The 12,990-nt window shown below is 53.2% G+C and overlaps 1 protein-coding gene across 3 annotated transcripts; it reads right to left on the reverse strand.

The window, feature by feature from the left end:
- Positions 1-1,305: 1,305 nt before the first annotated feature.
- Positions 1,306-11,267, reverse strand: LSM4 (LSM4 homolog, U6 small nuclear RNA and mRNA degradation associated). 3 transcript variants are annotated; one of them, XM_036449899.1, is made up of 5 exons: positions 11,128-11,267; positions 7,166-7,207; positions 5,770-5,868; positions 2,849-3,032; positions 1,306-1,470 (listed from the first exon to the last, which is right to left on the reverse strand). In XM_036449899.1, exons 1-5 carry the CDS (start codon positions 11,128-11,130, stop codon positions 1,379-1,381), a joined length of 420 nt encoding a protein of 139 aa, XP_036305792.1. In that variant the 5' UTR covers positions 11,131-11,267; the 3' UTR covers positions 1,306-1,378. The 3 variants fall into 3 exon arrangements, with proteins under 3 accessions (XP_036305792.1, XP_045441783.1, XP_036305791.1); XM_045585827.1 differs by lacking the exon at positions 11,128-11,267 and adding an exon at positions 10,791-11,003; XM_036449898.1 differs by lacking the exon at positions 11,128-11,267 and adding an exon at positions 7,471-7,503.
- Positions 11,268-12,990: the final 1,723 nt, after the last annotated feature.

The raw sequence follows: 12,990 nt of genomic DNA on the forward strand, positions 1-12,990 counted from the left end.
CAGAGCAAAATTACGTAGACTTCCATGGACTGAGGCTAAGGGCAGTGTGGTGACCAGAAACGGGCTCATATCCCTGAACTTCAGAAGGATACAAGGTGCTGGGGGCCCCTGGGCGCTCCTGGTCCAAATCACAGTTAAACTGCCAGGAGCAGGCCTCCACGACTTCCCATCACAGCCCATGGGCTACTTGATCCCAGAGCCCCCATCTCTCAAAGCTCCACCAGACAGAACACCTGTGGCAGGAGCCCTGCTCCTCACCCCTCAGACCAGGAATCCTTCTGCAGAGAGAGAGAGAGATGATGCTGAGAGCTGGGGGTGGGAGCCAGCAGGCACCCACAAGGCCCAGTCTTGCCACCAACACTCTGCTATTTCGAAAGAACCATTCACACCAGAGTTCACCCAATAAGAGAAGGCAACTGACTCACGTAATGTTTGGATTTTCTTAAGCCTCTTCCCTCTTCTCCAAGACACCACCATCCACATTGTGTGAAACTCTTTGCCTTTCATAAGAACATGTAGAAGGACATCGTAAAGGTCCTGTTGGAAATGCTTACCCTCAGCGAGATGTGCTGCGGGCCTAGAAAGGAAACTTCTCATTATGTGCCCAGTGGTTCAAAAGAAACTTCGGATTTGTGGCTTGTAGTTGTTTTTTTATTTTTGTAACACAAAAGAGGGAGAAAGGCAAAGGAACAGAGCCCAACCAAGGCCCCACAACAGCATCTGAGGCCCAGGTCCGGGCGGATTTGTTTTGAAAAGACAGTTTCAGGTCTGTCCCAGGAAAACTCCCTGGACTGTCAACCTCAGTGCAAAGACCTTAAAATGAAAACTCCCATCTGTTTTCCACACGGGTCTAACAAGAGATACAAAACAAACCCGTTCGGAAAATGCCCCCGTTAACACAGGGGGAAGGCTCTACAGATGCATTAACACACAGAACCTTCCAGGAATCAAGCTGGCTGCGACTTCACAAAATCAAAACCAAATAATATTTCCAACTGTAGAAATGCTGGCTAAAAAAATAAAAAAATAAAAAAGACTTAATGCCCTGGCCAGTGTGGCTTGGTTGGTTGGAGCATTGTCCTGTACACCGAAAGGTGCAATTTCAATTCCCAGTCAGAGCACGTATCCAGGTTGCAGGTTCAGTCCCCAGTCAGGGTACATGTTGGAGGCAGGAGATGGATGTTTTTCTCACATCGATGTCTCTCTCTCTCCCTTCCTCTATTAAAAATCAATTAAAAAAAAAAAAGACAACATAAAAAGGACCACAAAATGCACAGGTGGGGTCCCCCAACACCTGCCTCTTCGTTCTGTTCTGAACAGACTCATGGACTGGAGCCTGTTGGGGAAGGGCTTAGTCTCTGGGGGTCGCCGGGCCAGCTCACTGTTTACCCGCCTGCCTGCCAGGCTTCTTTTCTGGCTGACCTCTGCCAGTGCCTGGGATCCCGCCTCTGCCACGGCCGCCAAACACACCTGCAGGACAGAAGTGAGGGCTGCATGGGAGCCAGGCTCCAGGGTATTCTAACCCCCCCGAGTCTCCGTGGCCCCCCTATGTAGAGTGGGGAAAAGCAGGCTGAAAATCTGGGATGGAGTGTCTGACCAGAGCTGGGTATGGGTGGTGCTCGAGAATGTTCTCAGTGACAGAAGAGACCAGATCCCCCAGGTTGCAAAGGGTATGAGGAAGGACAGAGGAGGACCACAAGTCACTTCGGGGCTTGGGTCAGGCTTCCTGGGAGAGAGGGACCGGGGCTGGGGTGAGTGGTCACTGGAGAGGGGAGCAGGAGCCAGCACAGGGGCAGGACTCTGGCCAGGGTGGAGCAGAGACCCCAACTCTGAGGCTGAGGTGTGCACCTGGGACCCAGGACCTCCTTCACACTAACCCCATCCTGTACGTCCAGAGACTAATGCTGGCATGGGTTGCCCCATCTCACTTCTCATGGTAAAGACCAGCTTTGCCAAGGTGGCTTCTCTTCAGAGTGGCCTGCGCAGGCCACTCCCCCTGCCCTCCTTGCTTAGTCGCCACTGGTACCCACCAGTGCAGAGAGCCTGGCCTCAGGTATCAGACAGGCCCTGAGAACGAAGGCCCACTGCCCCCCCATTTCTGTCAACCCTCCACCCGGAGTGCCCTCCTGCCCTCTTCCTGTGGTTACTCTGTCTGGCTGAGAGCTGGCTCCAGGCCTGGCATTCAGAAGGTCCACGCGTAAGGAAGAGAAAGGCCAGGCCACTCCAAGAACAGGCACCCCACCAGGAAGGCAGGGCTTACAGACGGCCTCTAGGCTCAGCCCCAGCTGACTGCACAACAAATGTGACTGTGTGCCAGGGTTGTCATGTCGAGGCAGTGAGGGGAGTCTATAAAAAAGGTGTGACCTTAGCATCAAGGAGTCAGGGCAGGGAAGGGTCCGGTGCTAGGCCCTGAGTTGGGGTCCTTGCCCGCAGCCTGATGAGGCGGGCACCACCAGATCCTCTCTACAGAGGGGAACTGAGACCTGGGGAGGTGCCATGCCCAGTGATGAGAGTTTAAAGCCCAGGTCTGCCTGGCACCAGATCAATCTGCTGGGCACCAAGGACTCAGCTGGGACCCCGAGTTGGGGTCTGGGATGGATGGCAGTCAGCAAAAGCCACTCCACAGAAGAGCCCTGTGAGTCACAGCTCCGCTGGCTCTGCTGCAGGGGCAAGGGGTGGGGTAGGAGTAGGGGTGGAGTTGAGGGGAGAGGCTCAGAGCCAGGCCTGCTGCACTGTGAGAGCACCAGCCAAGAATGTCAACACTGGGCTGAAATAGATGCCACGTGCTGCAGCCACTCGCTGTGTGTGTGTGTGTGTGTGTGTGTGTGTGTGTGTGTGTGAGACATACCTCGTCCAGCACCCCCCATGCCACGGCCTTTCTGCTGCTTCTGCTGCTGCAGGCCACCACGGCCACGACCCTTGGCCACCACCTCTTCTTTGACCATGTCAATGATCTCATCGGGGATGCGCAGGTACTTGATGGTGCTGCCGCGGATGTAGCACTCGGGCATGCGCCAGAACTTGTCCCCATCCTGCACGAGAGGGGGTGGGGATCTCAGATCCACGCAGGTCCCTTCAGAGTGGGTACAGACAGCTGGGTGCCACCTGTATCTCTGGCATCACCGCTGTAGGCTGCCAAGTTCACAGTCCTGGATATGACACGAGACCCCTCCAAAGGGTCCCAACAGACCCTCAGCACACGAGGAAGAGCAGCAGAGCTACATGGAAGACGGCGTCAACCTGTCCTCTCGCGTGGAATGGGATTTGTTACCTGCAGCCCAAAGCTCAGGGTGGGGGGCTGCCCCACGCACCAGGTGCTGCACAACCCACCTCCTGTCTGCTCCTGCTCCCCTCTCCAGTCCCCAGCCTTCTGGAACCTTTCCTAGGGAGGTGCCATGCCATGGCCAGACACAGGTAGGTATGGAGACGAGGGCACCAGATCAATCTGCTGGGCTGTACCTATAGCTGACTCATTTATTCATTCAACTATCTCCAAGCAGAGGCTGAGCTTGGTGTGGGACACAGGCCAGCAGAAAAGGACCCTATGTGACAGGTGAAGAAGTCCAGGAGGGGGGTGAGGAGGTAGGTATGGCGTTCGCCAGCATTAGCTCCCCAACATGCCCATTTTCAGGGGAGCTAACTGCGGCTGGAGAGACAAGGGGGCTACAAAGTAAAAACCCTGTGGTTCCTAGGACGCAGACTGCCCTTCCTCCAACCCCATATTCTGGAACCAGCTCAAGGCCTTCCCCTAAGTCCCTCCTGCTGCCCTTGGGCAGGAGCCTAGGGCCTCCTATTAGTTCCCCAGCCCCACCCCTACTGCCCAGAGCCAGAGGCCTGGGTAGCCTTTCCCCCTCCACGCCCTTGGAAATCAGACCAAGACCTCTCCCTGCTTAGAACCCAGTCAGGGTCTCTCGGCCAAGGACCAGGTCCAAACACAGTATGGCTCCTGAGTGCCCAAGATCCAGCCCCACCCTGGCTGCCCTCTCTGGGTACTCAGCACACCTTCCAGATGAAACTTTCTGGAACACACAAGGAGGGATTTCCTGCCTCTAGGACTTTGCACACCGTTCCCTCCTTTCTTTGTCCAGCTAACTCTGGTCCTTGACGGGGCTTGCCTTCCAGCTCCCTGAAATCCCTAGTCCTCTCACTTGACACTCACCAGCAGTCTGGTCTGGCCTAGCACAAGCATTCGGAGGGTCAGACGGAATATTCGAGGGCTAACTCTTCCCAGGAACATACATGAGCTCCTACCCCACACAGGAACCCCAGGAGGCCCTGCACATTCCTTTCCCAGAAAGAGTGGGCAAGGGGCCAAGTCTATGGGGATGCAAAGTACAGCCAGATAGAAACAGAAGGATTCCATGGCAGCTGGAGGCCAGGGCTGGGGCTGGCTGCTCCTTGATTGGCTCTCCCCGAGCCAAGGCCAGGCCAGGCTCAGTACGCTCCCTCAGTACGCTCAGTACACTCTGCTTTCCATGGCAGTTTAGCGCCCGGCAACCCAGGTTCCCTGGACTCTGCCATCCACTGCCCAAGGGATTTCAAACCTCACCCCAGCCTCTCCTCCCACCTGGCCACAGAGGGAACTGCCCAGAGGAGCCATGTTCCTAGGCTTAGTTGACTCTGGAGGCTGGACCAACTGTCCCCAACCCCCGTGGTTGGTTCTACAAGTGGACACAGACCTACCGGTCATATGCAGAAAGACATGCACTCCAGGCAGTGCATTGCAGCACTGTCTGCTAAAGCCATCATGGAGCTGCCCACTCACCTGCTGCCTGACACGTGACAAGAAAACCAGGAGGGAGCTCCTAGCTGATGTGGAAGCTCCACGGTGTATCGTTACAAGCACAGGTCACAGAGCTGTGCAGGTGAGGGAAGGGGTCATGCCCACGGGTCTGCCCTTTGGGATGTGAACCATGCGGAAGGACGGACCAGGGGTAGGGGGGCTGTCTTGCTGTGCTGTGCTCTGGCATGGCAAACCCTAGGGGCATGCTACCCTCAGGCTCAAGACAGCTCCAAGCTGGCTAAGGCCCCAGCAGCTTTTCCTCTGTAACCTGGGGTCTGCGGGCATGGGGACGAAGGCTGGAATCCAGGCAGGAAAGAGCCCATGCACGTTAGTGGGAGCGTGCCTGCCTCCACCGCCATCCTGGTCCTCATGGCTCCGGGGTCTTCCCAGCCTGTGACCCAGGGATACTTCCCCAGCCCTGGGAGCTCAGGTTCTGGCCCTGCAGTTCCTGGCTTCAGGCCTAGGGAGGTAAGCGAGCCTCTGGGGCCATTGGGCTGTCCTTACCGCCAGATACCCTATGGCCACACCACTATGGCCTGCAGCCTGGAACAGCAGCAGCCAAGGCTGAAGGAGGGGAGGGTCTGCCTGCCCGCAGACTTGTAGCCAGAAGGACCCTCCCTCAGGCCTGAGTCTGTCTTTGTCAGGGGTGGAAGCAGGGGCAGGAGGAAAAGGATAGCAGATCAGTGCCTGACCAGGAAACACCCCCACAGGTGCAAAGTCCTCACAGGTGCAGAGTCCAGGACACTGGGAGGCCCTGCTCCTCCCTCGGGCCCCACCCTGGGTAGGATGGCCTGTGGTAGGCTGACCTGCTCCTCCCAAAAGGTGCAGGGAAGGGCCTTCACTTCATGTGGAAACCAGAATGCTAAAGCTCTGTAAGCCTCTAGTCCCAGCGAGCATTCCTGGTCACACTGCCCCTACTCCCCATGCCTGCCCGCCTCACTCAATTGGCCCCAGGCCCCAGGCAGACTCAGCTCAAGGGTACTCACCCTCGATGTGCAGATCACCTCGCGCAGGTTGATGTTCATCCAGTTGTCACAGCTGACCAGGTGGCCATTGTATGTCTCCCCGTTTTTAAGCTCCACTAACTGGAGAGAAACGGGTCCCAAGTCAGCCAGGGGTCCCAAGGGAGGTGCAGTCCTGCCAGTAAGAGTAGCCCTAACCTCATTCAATATGTCCTCAGCTCCTTTCAGTACCCAGGGGCCACTGCACACAGCGCCTAGGCCCCAGAGAGGCCCATCTTACAGGGACATATTCTGCTTTCTCTGTACATTCTGCTGGGCATTTCTACAAGGAAACTTTTTTTTTTGGTGAGGAAAAAAAAAAGACCCAAAACCCAATAAAAACAACAAAGGCTGATTTAAAAACAAACAAACAAACAAACAAACAAACTCTCAGCCCTGGCCCATGTTTCTCAGTGGTTAGAGCCTCAGTACACTCTGCTTTCCATGAGTATCTAAGGGCCGAGGGTTCTATTCCTGGTCATAGCTGGGTTTCAAGTTTGATCCCTAACCTCTGATCAGGGCGCACGAGGGAGGCAACCAATCTGTGTGCCTCTCTCACATTTTTCTCCCCGCTCCCCGGAAAACTCTCCAAAAAACAACCAATGGAAAAAATATCCTCAGGTGAGGATTAACAACAAAAAAAAGAACCAACTCAGATATTTGTAAAGGAATGCATCCGAGTAAAAATGCACACATGAACATTCATAGTCGCCAAATATTCCAAATAGCCAAAAGATAGAAAAAATAAAATGTACATTAACTGATGAATGGATAAACACATGATGGTCCATCTGGAATATTATTCAGCCATAAAATACCACAATACGGATGAACCCTGAAAACATGCCGAGTGCAAGAAGCCAACACACAGGCCACATGTTATACGACCCCATTTTTATGAAGTATCCAGAGAGACAGAAAGTGGACTGTGGTTCTCAGGGACTGGGCAAGCAGCATGGGGAGTAACTGCTAAAAAGCACGGGGTCTCCTTTGGATGGAGGAAATGTTCTGGATCCAGAGAGAGGTGATGGTTGTGCCACACTGTGAATTTACTAAAGACCACTGCATTATTCACTTTAAAGGGCTGAGTTTTGTGGTATCTAATTACATTGAATAAAAAGCACACACATGTATTACAGAATTAGTTAATAACCTGCTGGGAAAATGACTTTTCTGTTTGACATTTTAATAAGCACTATTACTTTTGTAAGCAGCAACAATGCACTGGTCCTGACCCGTGTGGGAAGTAGAGAACAGCTGCTGTTTTGTCGACAGGCGGGGAAGCAGGTTTGGCCAGAGGCACCTCACCCTTTGCCCAGTGTCCCTGTCCCTGTGCTAAGGCTGGTCCCCTCTGACACTCGCTGTCCCAGATGGTACATACCATGGGGTGATTCTGAGCCGTCTTCAGCAGTGACAACGGGAGCTGAAATGCAAAAGTACAAATTTGTCTGTGTAATCAGCTCGTGGGAGCCCCAGGCTCCGGGCAGGGTCCCACAATAGCACCGGAATACAGGAGCACACAAGCCTGACCCCCTAAGGGAGAGGCATTCTCCTCCTCCTGCACAACCCGAGGACACACCTGCCTCCCTCTCAAGGCCCCTCTCTCCTTCCAGAGGCAGCTGACACCTAAGCCCAGGGCTATTTGCTTTTTTTAATAACTCCCACTGTACATTTTCCCTCACCCACCAAGCTTATCAGCAGCATCACAGGATACAGGTCTCTCTGCTGCTGTTTTGCTCAACTGATATTTAAGATGCATCCACATGGATACATCCAACTCCAGGTCTCATTCCCAGCACTGCATAGGACTACTGTCACACCCTCTTTACAGATGGGGATACTGAGGCTCAGAGAATACTGCCCAGCCCTAGAGCTGGTAAGAGAGAGCTCGGTTTGACTGACTGAAGCTGGAGGGCAGCCCCAATTGGACCAAGAATGACTCGGCCAAGCACAGTGGGGAGTCCACCTTGATCTGAAGGGGCCACATCTGAACTGGGTTTTCAAAGATAGGAATTCACAGGTTAGAGGAAGAAACATTCCAGAAAAAGTTTGTGGTTATTGCAAGGGATGGCAGACAAAGGGTGGAATCTTTTAAAGCTCACCCAAATAAGGTAGGCTTTTAAGGTATTTCTTTTTCCATCATTACTGGATTTCTTTTTAATAACAAACATGGTGCAACTGGAAAAAATCCAGCTCTTCTCATTTTGGGAACACATACACTGGAGCCACCTCTGGCTCTCCAGAAAGTGACTGAGGTTGTAGTGCTTGGGTCCAGGTCCAGAGGCAGCCCAATCAGTATGGCTAGATGAAGGTTCTGGACTAAGGACCCTGCAGACAGGAAACTGCCTCAGGGAGCAAGAGGTTCTGCTTCATCCTGGCCTGGCCTCACACACTCACTGGATATGGGGCAGCTGTTTCTCCAGGTGGCAGAGTGGAAAGCATCTCCTGTGGAGGCTGGAATGGCCCTCAGCCCCCCCAGTGTGGCTCTCCATGGAAGGGCCTGGGTTGGGGGCCAATCCGATATCCCACAGGCCTTCCCCAGAAGTTACCAGGGGAGGTCCAGCGACAACAGGAAGCCAGGCCCAAGCCCACTTCCTGCGCTGGCTTCCTGGCCTGGCAAGATAAGAACCGCCACGTGGAGGAGAGGCAGCTGCCCTAGGGAGGAGGGGCAGGTTGGAGACCAGCGTGGCCAACCCACAGCCCCTGCCCTCTCATTCGGGTGCATCTGAGTGACACTGCACCAGGCCGTGAAGGAGAAAACCCCCAGGAGGATCAGAATGGCAGGTGGGGCCACGCGTCCAGATTGCCTTTTACTGTGGAGACGCTGTGGGCTTTCCTGGGCAAGTGGGAATCTGAACCAAGGCGATGAGACAGCTGGGTTCTGCTCCCAGATCACCGGAAAGGGGAGAGGGTCAGGCTAGGCCTGGAATGAGAATGAAAAACGGACTCAGCTGCCAAGAAGCAGAGGGGGGGTCAGAGGAGGGAGCTGCCCAGGGAAACAGAAGGTCACGGTAAGCCAGTGAAAGGAGACGGATGCCTGTCAGCAAGGGACCCACAGTGTCTTTTAGGACATATACGACCCCTCCACTGATGACGGCCTCCCTCGGGTCACCACCTTGTCCCAGCTACTGCAGCACAGTTCTGGAGGCCCCGCATTCTCCACAGATGTCCCTGGCTGTGCCCTATCCAGAGTAGCCGAGGAGGTCTGAAACTCATAAGGGACCAGCACCTGCTCCCAGCCCTCCCGACTTCCCTCTCACTCACTCCCCAGGCGGGCCACACCTGACACGGATCCAGCAAATACGCCCATTCTGCTCGCACACCACGCAGGTTCCGATTGCTCAACCTTTGTTCCTGCGATTCCCTCCGCCTGGGGTGCCTCTCCCCCGGGGCTGGTTGCCGCTCCAACACCACCTCCCTCTGCCAGGACCTCATAATAACCCCATTTAGGAAACAAGGTTTCCACCTGGGCCACCCTCTGCTGTTTCCATTATAGCACTTAGCCAGTCTCTAATTATCTTGTTTACTTGTCTCCCTGGCTAGACTTGAAACACCACGCCTTTTGCTAGACTGGAAAACTCAGGAGGTGTGGAGTTTGTCCAATGCCAAGCATGGGGCCAGGCACACCAGGTGGACTAAGAAAATATTTGCTGAATAAATACAAGGGAAATACACATACTGCCCAGGAAGGTACATGCATTCCACCAGCCCCGCCCACCAATAAGGAGCTCAAGGGAGAGGTGGCATCCAGACAGCCCTCCACTGCTGCAACGGCCAGGAGCAGTGGGCCTGTCTTGCCATCTCCATCCTCATCCCCAAACTGTGCTGGAGTTGGAGGGGAAAAAAGAAGGGGAAGATACTGGAGAACTTAAAACTCAATGGAGCCAAGGCCGGTTGACTCAGTGGAGAGTGTCGGCCTTCGGACTGAAGGGTCCCGGGTTTGATTCCAGTCAAGGGCATGCACCTTGGTTGCGGGAACATCCCCAGTAGGAGGTGTGCAGGAGGCAGCTGACAGATGTCTCTCTCTCATCGATGTTTCTAACTCTCTATCCCTCTCTCTTCCTCTCTGTAAAGAAATCAATTAAAAAAAAAAAAAAACTCAATGGAAAAGAGAAGGTGTCAAAAGAAATGGGAGAGGGCCAAACAGTTCCGGGGAGACTGGAGTTGGAAAAGTCAGAAAAGCTAAAGAAAGAGGATTCCTTTCTGTGGGCTTTCTCACAAGGTTTGGAGTCTGGTTGTCAGATCTGGGCCAATCCTGGAGGAGACCCAATGGGCTCCTGAGGTCCCCAATTCAAAAAGCTGGCAGGGACTGTCCCCACACACACATACACCCAGCCCTCCGCTTCCAGCCGCCAGGAACACAGGGAACTGGGGAGGTGTCATGCCTTGTCTACTCCTGGGCACTTCCAGCTGAAACGATGGGCCTGCACTTTGCACAGGCACGGTCCTAGACTCTGAGAATGTATCAGGGATAGATACAAAGCTTTGCCTCCATGAAGCTTAAAAGAGGGATCGTTCTGCTCGTTTCCTCAGGCTGACTCTGCCTTCCAGCAGGGAGGAACCTGATCCCTCTCTCCTATGCTAGTCAGCAGCACTTGTGGGAACCTTTACTAACGCTGAGAAACATGCAGCAATGGTCCGAGCGACTCAGATGCTCAGAGGACAAGCATTCTCCCAGGAAGCCCAACTCTGAGTTCCTCCGTGGGGGCCTCCGTTTCCCTGTCAGGGTCTCAATGTTCCCTTCTGGGAATAAATACAAGGGAAACGCAGTCCGCTCCTGCCTCAAAATACCCTCTCTCCCCTGCTTTGTGATCCAGGGAGAAGAAAAACCCTTTTCTGGATGTTTCTCAGCCTGGAAACGAGAAGCACAGGAAGCTGTGCTGCAGCATACTAAGGACCTTGCAAAGCCCGAAAATGGTTAAATTGAGAGCTCAGACAGGCCCCCTACTTCCTCGCATCCCAGCTTCCCAATGAGGTTAGAGTGGGTCGGATGCACTCGGGGACACTTCCCTGCCAAACTCACGCTGCTGCACTCACCGAGCCCTTCTGCGGGTCCCCTTCCTCTGCAGCCTCAGTTTCCCCATCTACAAAGTGGGAGGAGGGCGGCTAAGTCGCTATTCTAAGGTTACATGTTCGTTCAACCCTGAGTTTTCGAAGACCGACGCGCTGGGTACCCTAGGAGAGCCTCCTGCCCTCTCTGGCCTCAGTTTCTCCTCCTCGGGCCGAGGGCGGGCCCCATTACACACTCCCTCCGCGTCGCCCCTGCCCCAGCGCTAGCCCCGAGGAGCCTGGGAGGCCGCGCCCCCGCCTCCTGGCGAGAACACGCCACCACCCTGCCCTCACCATGGTGGCGGCAGGGACCAGGCCCGCCGGTCACTTCCGCCGCGGCCGCCTCCGTTCACGCGCCCGCCGGTAGCGGCTCCGCCGCGCGCCACTAGACTGAATGGAATGGCAGCGGCGAGAGCCAATCCGCGCGGGGCTCAAAGGCAGGGCGACCAATCCGTGCGGAATAGGGCGGGGTCTGCTCGGCACGAGGGGCGGGCGGTGCCGTGTTCCGCGCCGAAGGAATGAGGGAAAGAGTCGTAAAGCGCCGCGGTGAGTGCTGCAAAAACGGGGCGGGCAGTGTGAGCCGGCTCTGGAGGCCTTGTGGGTAAGGGCGCATGCGCGTGTGAAACCCTCGCTGATGGGGCTCCACACTGTGGGCAAAACTGGTTATTCTTTACACCTTGCAATTGGAGAAACTGAGGCTTCACGGTTATTAGGAAGCGCCTTCGGACTCCTAACTCTAATTTTTTTTGGGGGGAGGGGTGCCTCCTACTCTTCTGATACTATTGTAGTTGGTCCTTATTAAGGCACATGTTTTAGTAAATTGCCCCTCTGAGACTTAGTTATCCACCCGGTAAAACCAGTGTAATGATAGTGTCTACTCTACAGAAGGTTTCAGTGAGAATGAAACGAGGTAAGCCATATGAAAGCACTTTGGACAACTTCTGGCACACACTAAGCACATGAATGCACGGGCCATAAATATGTACTGAGCACCTACTACTTGCTTACTCTTGGAAACACAGGTGAACAAACCTGACAGAACTGGCTTTCCTTGGGGTTAGGAGGTGGTTGGAGAGACAGACGGTAAACAAAATGAGTAGGTAAATGTATTCTTCCCTTGGGCTGCTGTAACAAATTACACAATGGAAATCTGAAATCAAGGTGTCAGCAGGTTTGCTTCCTACAGAAGGCCCAGAGAGACAATTCATCGCCTGCTGCTCTCCCAGCTTCTCTAGTTGGCAAGCTTTGTAGTTCTTGGGCTTGTGGACACATCACTCCAATATCTTTCTTCACACGGCTTTCTTCTGTGTGCCTGTGTCTAAATCTTTCTCTCTTTTCTATTACATGGACATTCCTTTTTCTTAATAAAATCACTCTAAATCCAGGATAATGTCACCTCAAGATCCTTAATTACATCTGCAAAGACCTTATCTATATATATGAAAGGCTAAGTGACCAATGATACATAAGTCTGATCGTCTGACCCCCTTGGTACATATGACACACACTGGCAATTTACCTTTTTTTTTTAATGTTTTATTTATTTATTTATTTTTATTGATTTTTTACAGAGAGGAAGAGAGAGGGATAGAGAGTTAGAAACATAGATGAGAGAGAATCACAGATCAGCTGCCTCTTTCACACCCCCCACCGGGGATGTGCCCGCAACCAAGGTACATGCCCTTGACCGGAATCGAACCTAGGACCTTTCAATCCGCAGGCCAATGCTCTATCCACTGAGCCAAACGGGTTTCGGCCACACTGGCAATTTAAAAATAAACATTGACTGCACACGCACCATACATATAAAGCTCTCACTAGTGCCAATCACATGCAACGCCAGAATGTATCTGAAGACCAATTATTCGCACTTTGTTATTGTTATATCATATTGTTATTTATTTATTAACCAATTTATAATTCATTGTTTATGTCCATGTTGTTTTTATATCATGTTATTGTTTATTAATCAATTTATTATTTTCATATACATTTTACTAATTTTATTTTTTTAATATATTTTATTGATTTTTTACTGAGAAGAAGGGAGAGGGAGAGAGAGTTAAAAACATCAATGAGAGAGAAACATCAATCAGCCGCCTCCTGCACACCCCACAATGGTGATGTGCCCGCAACCAAGGTACATGCCTTTCACCA

Source organism: Pipistrellus kuhlii, unplaced genomic scaffold (assembly GCF_014108245.1).
Source record: "Pipistrellus kuhlii isolate mPipKuh1 unplaced genomic scaffold, mPipKuh1.p scaffold_m20_p_21, whole genome shotgun sequence".
NCBI classification, from domain to species: domain Eukaryota; kingdom Metazoa; phylum Chordata; class Mammalia; order Chiroptera; family Vespertilionidae; genus Pipistrellus; species Pipistrellus kuhlii.

Excerpts from the sequence above, each read along its gene's own strand:
- LSM4 (XM_036449898.1), bottom strand. Across the intron at positions 5,869-7,165 it reads CGGCTCAGAATCACCCCATG|TTAGTGGAGCTTAAAAACGG; the intron begins GTATGTACCATC and ends GTTTCTCTCCAG. Across the intron at positions 1,471-2,848 it reads CATGGGGGGTGCTGGACGAG|GTGTGTTTGGCGGCCGTGGC; the intron begins GTATGTCTCACA and ends TCTGTCCTGCAG.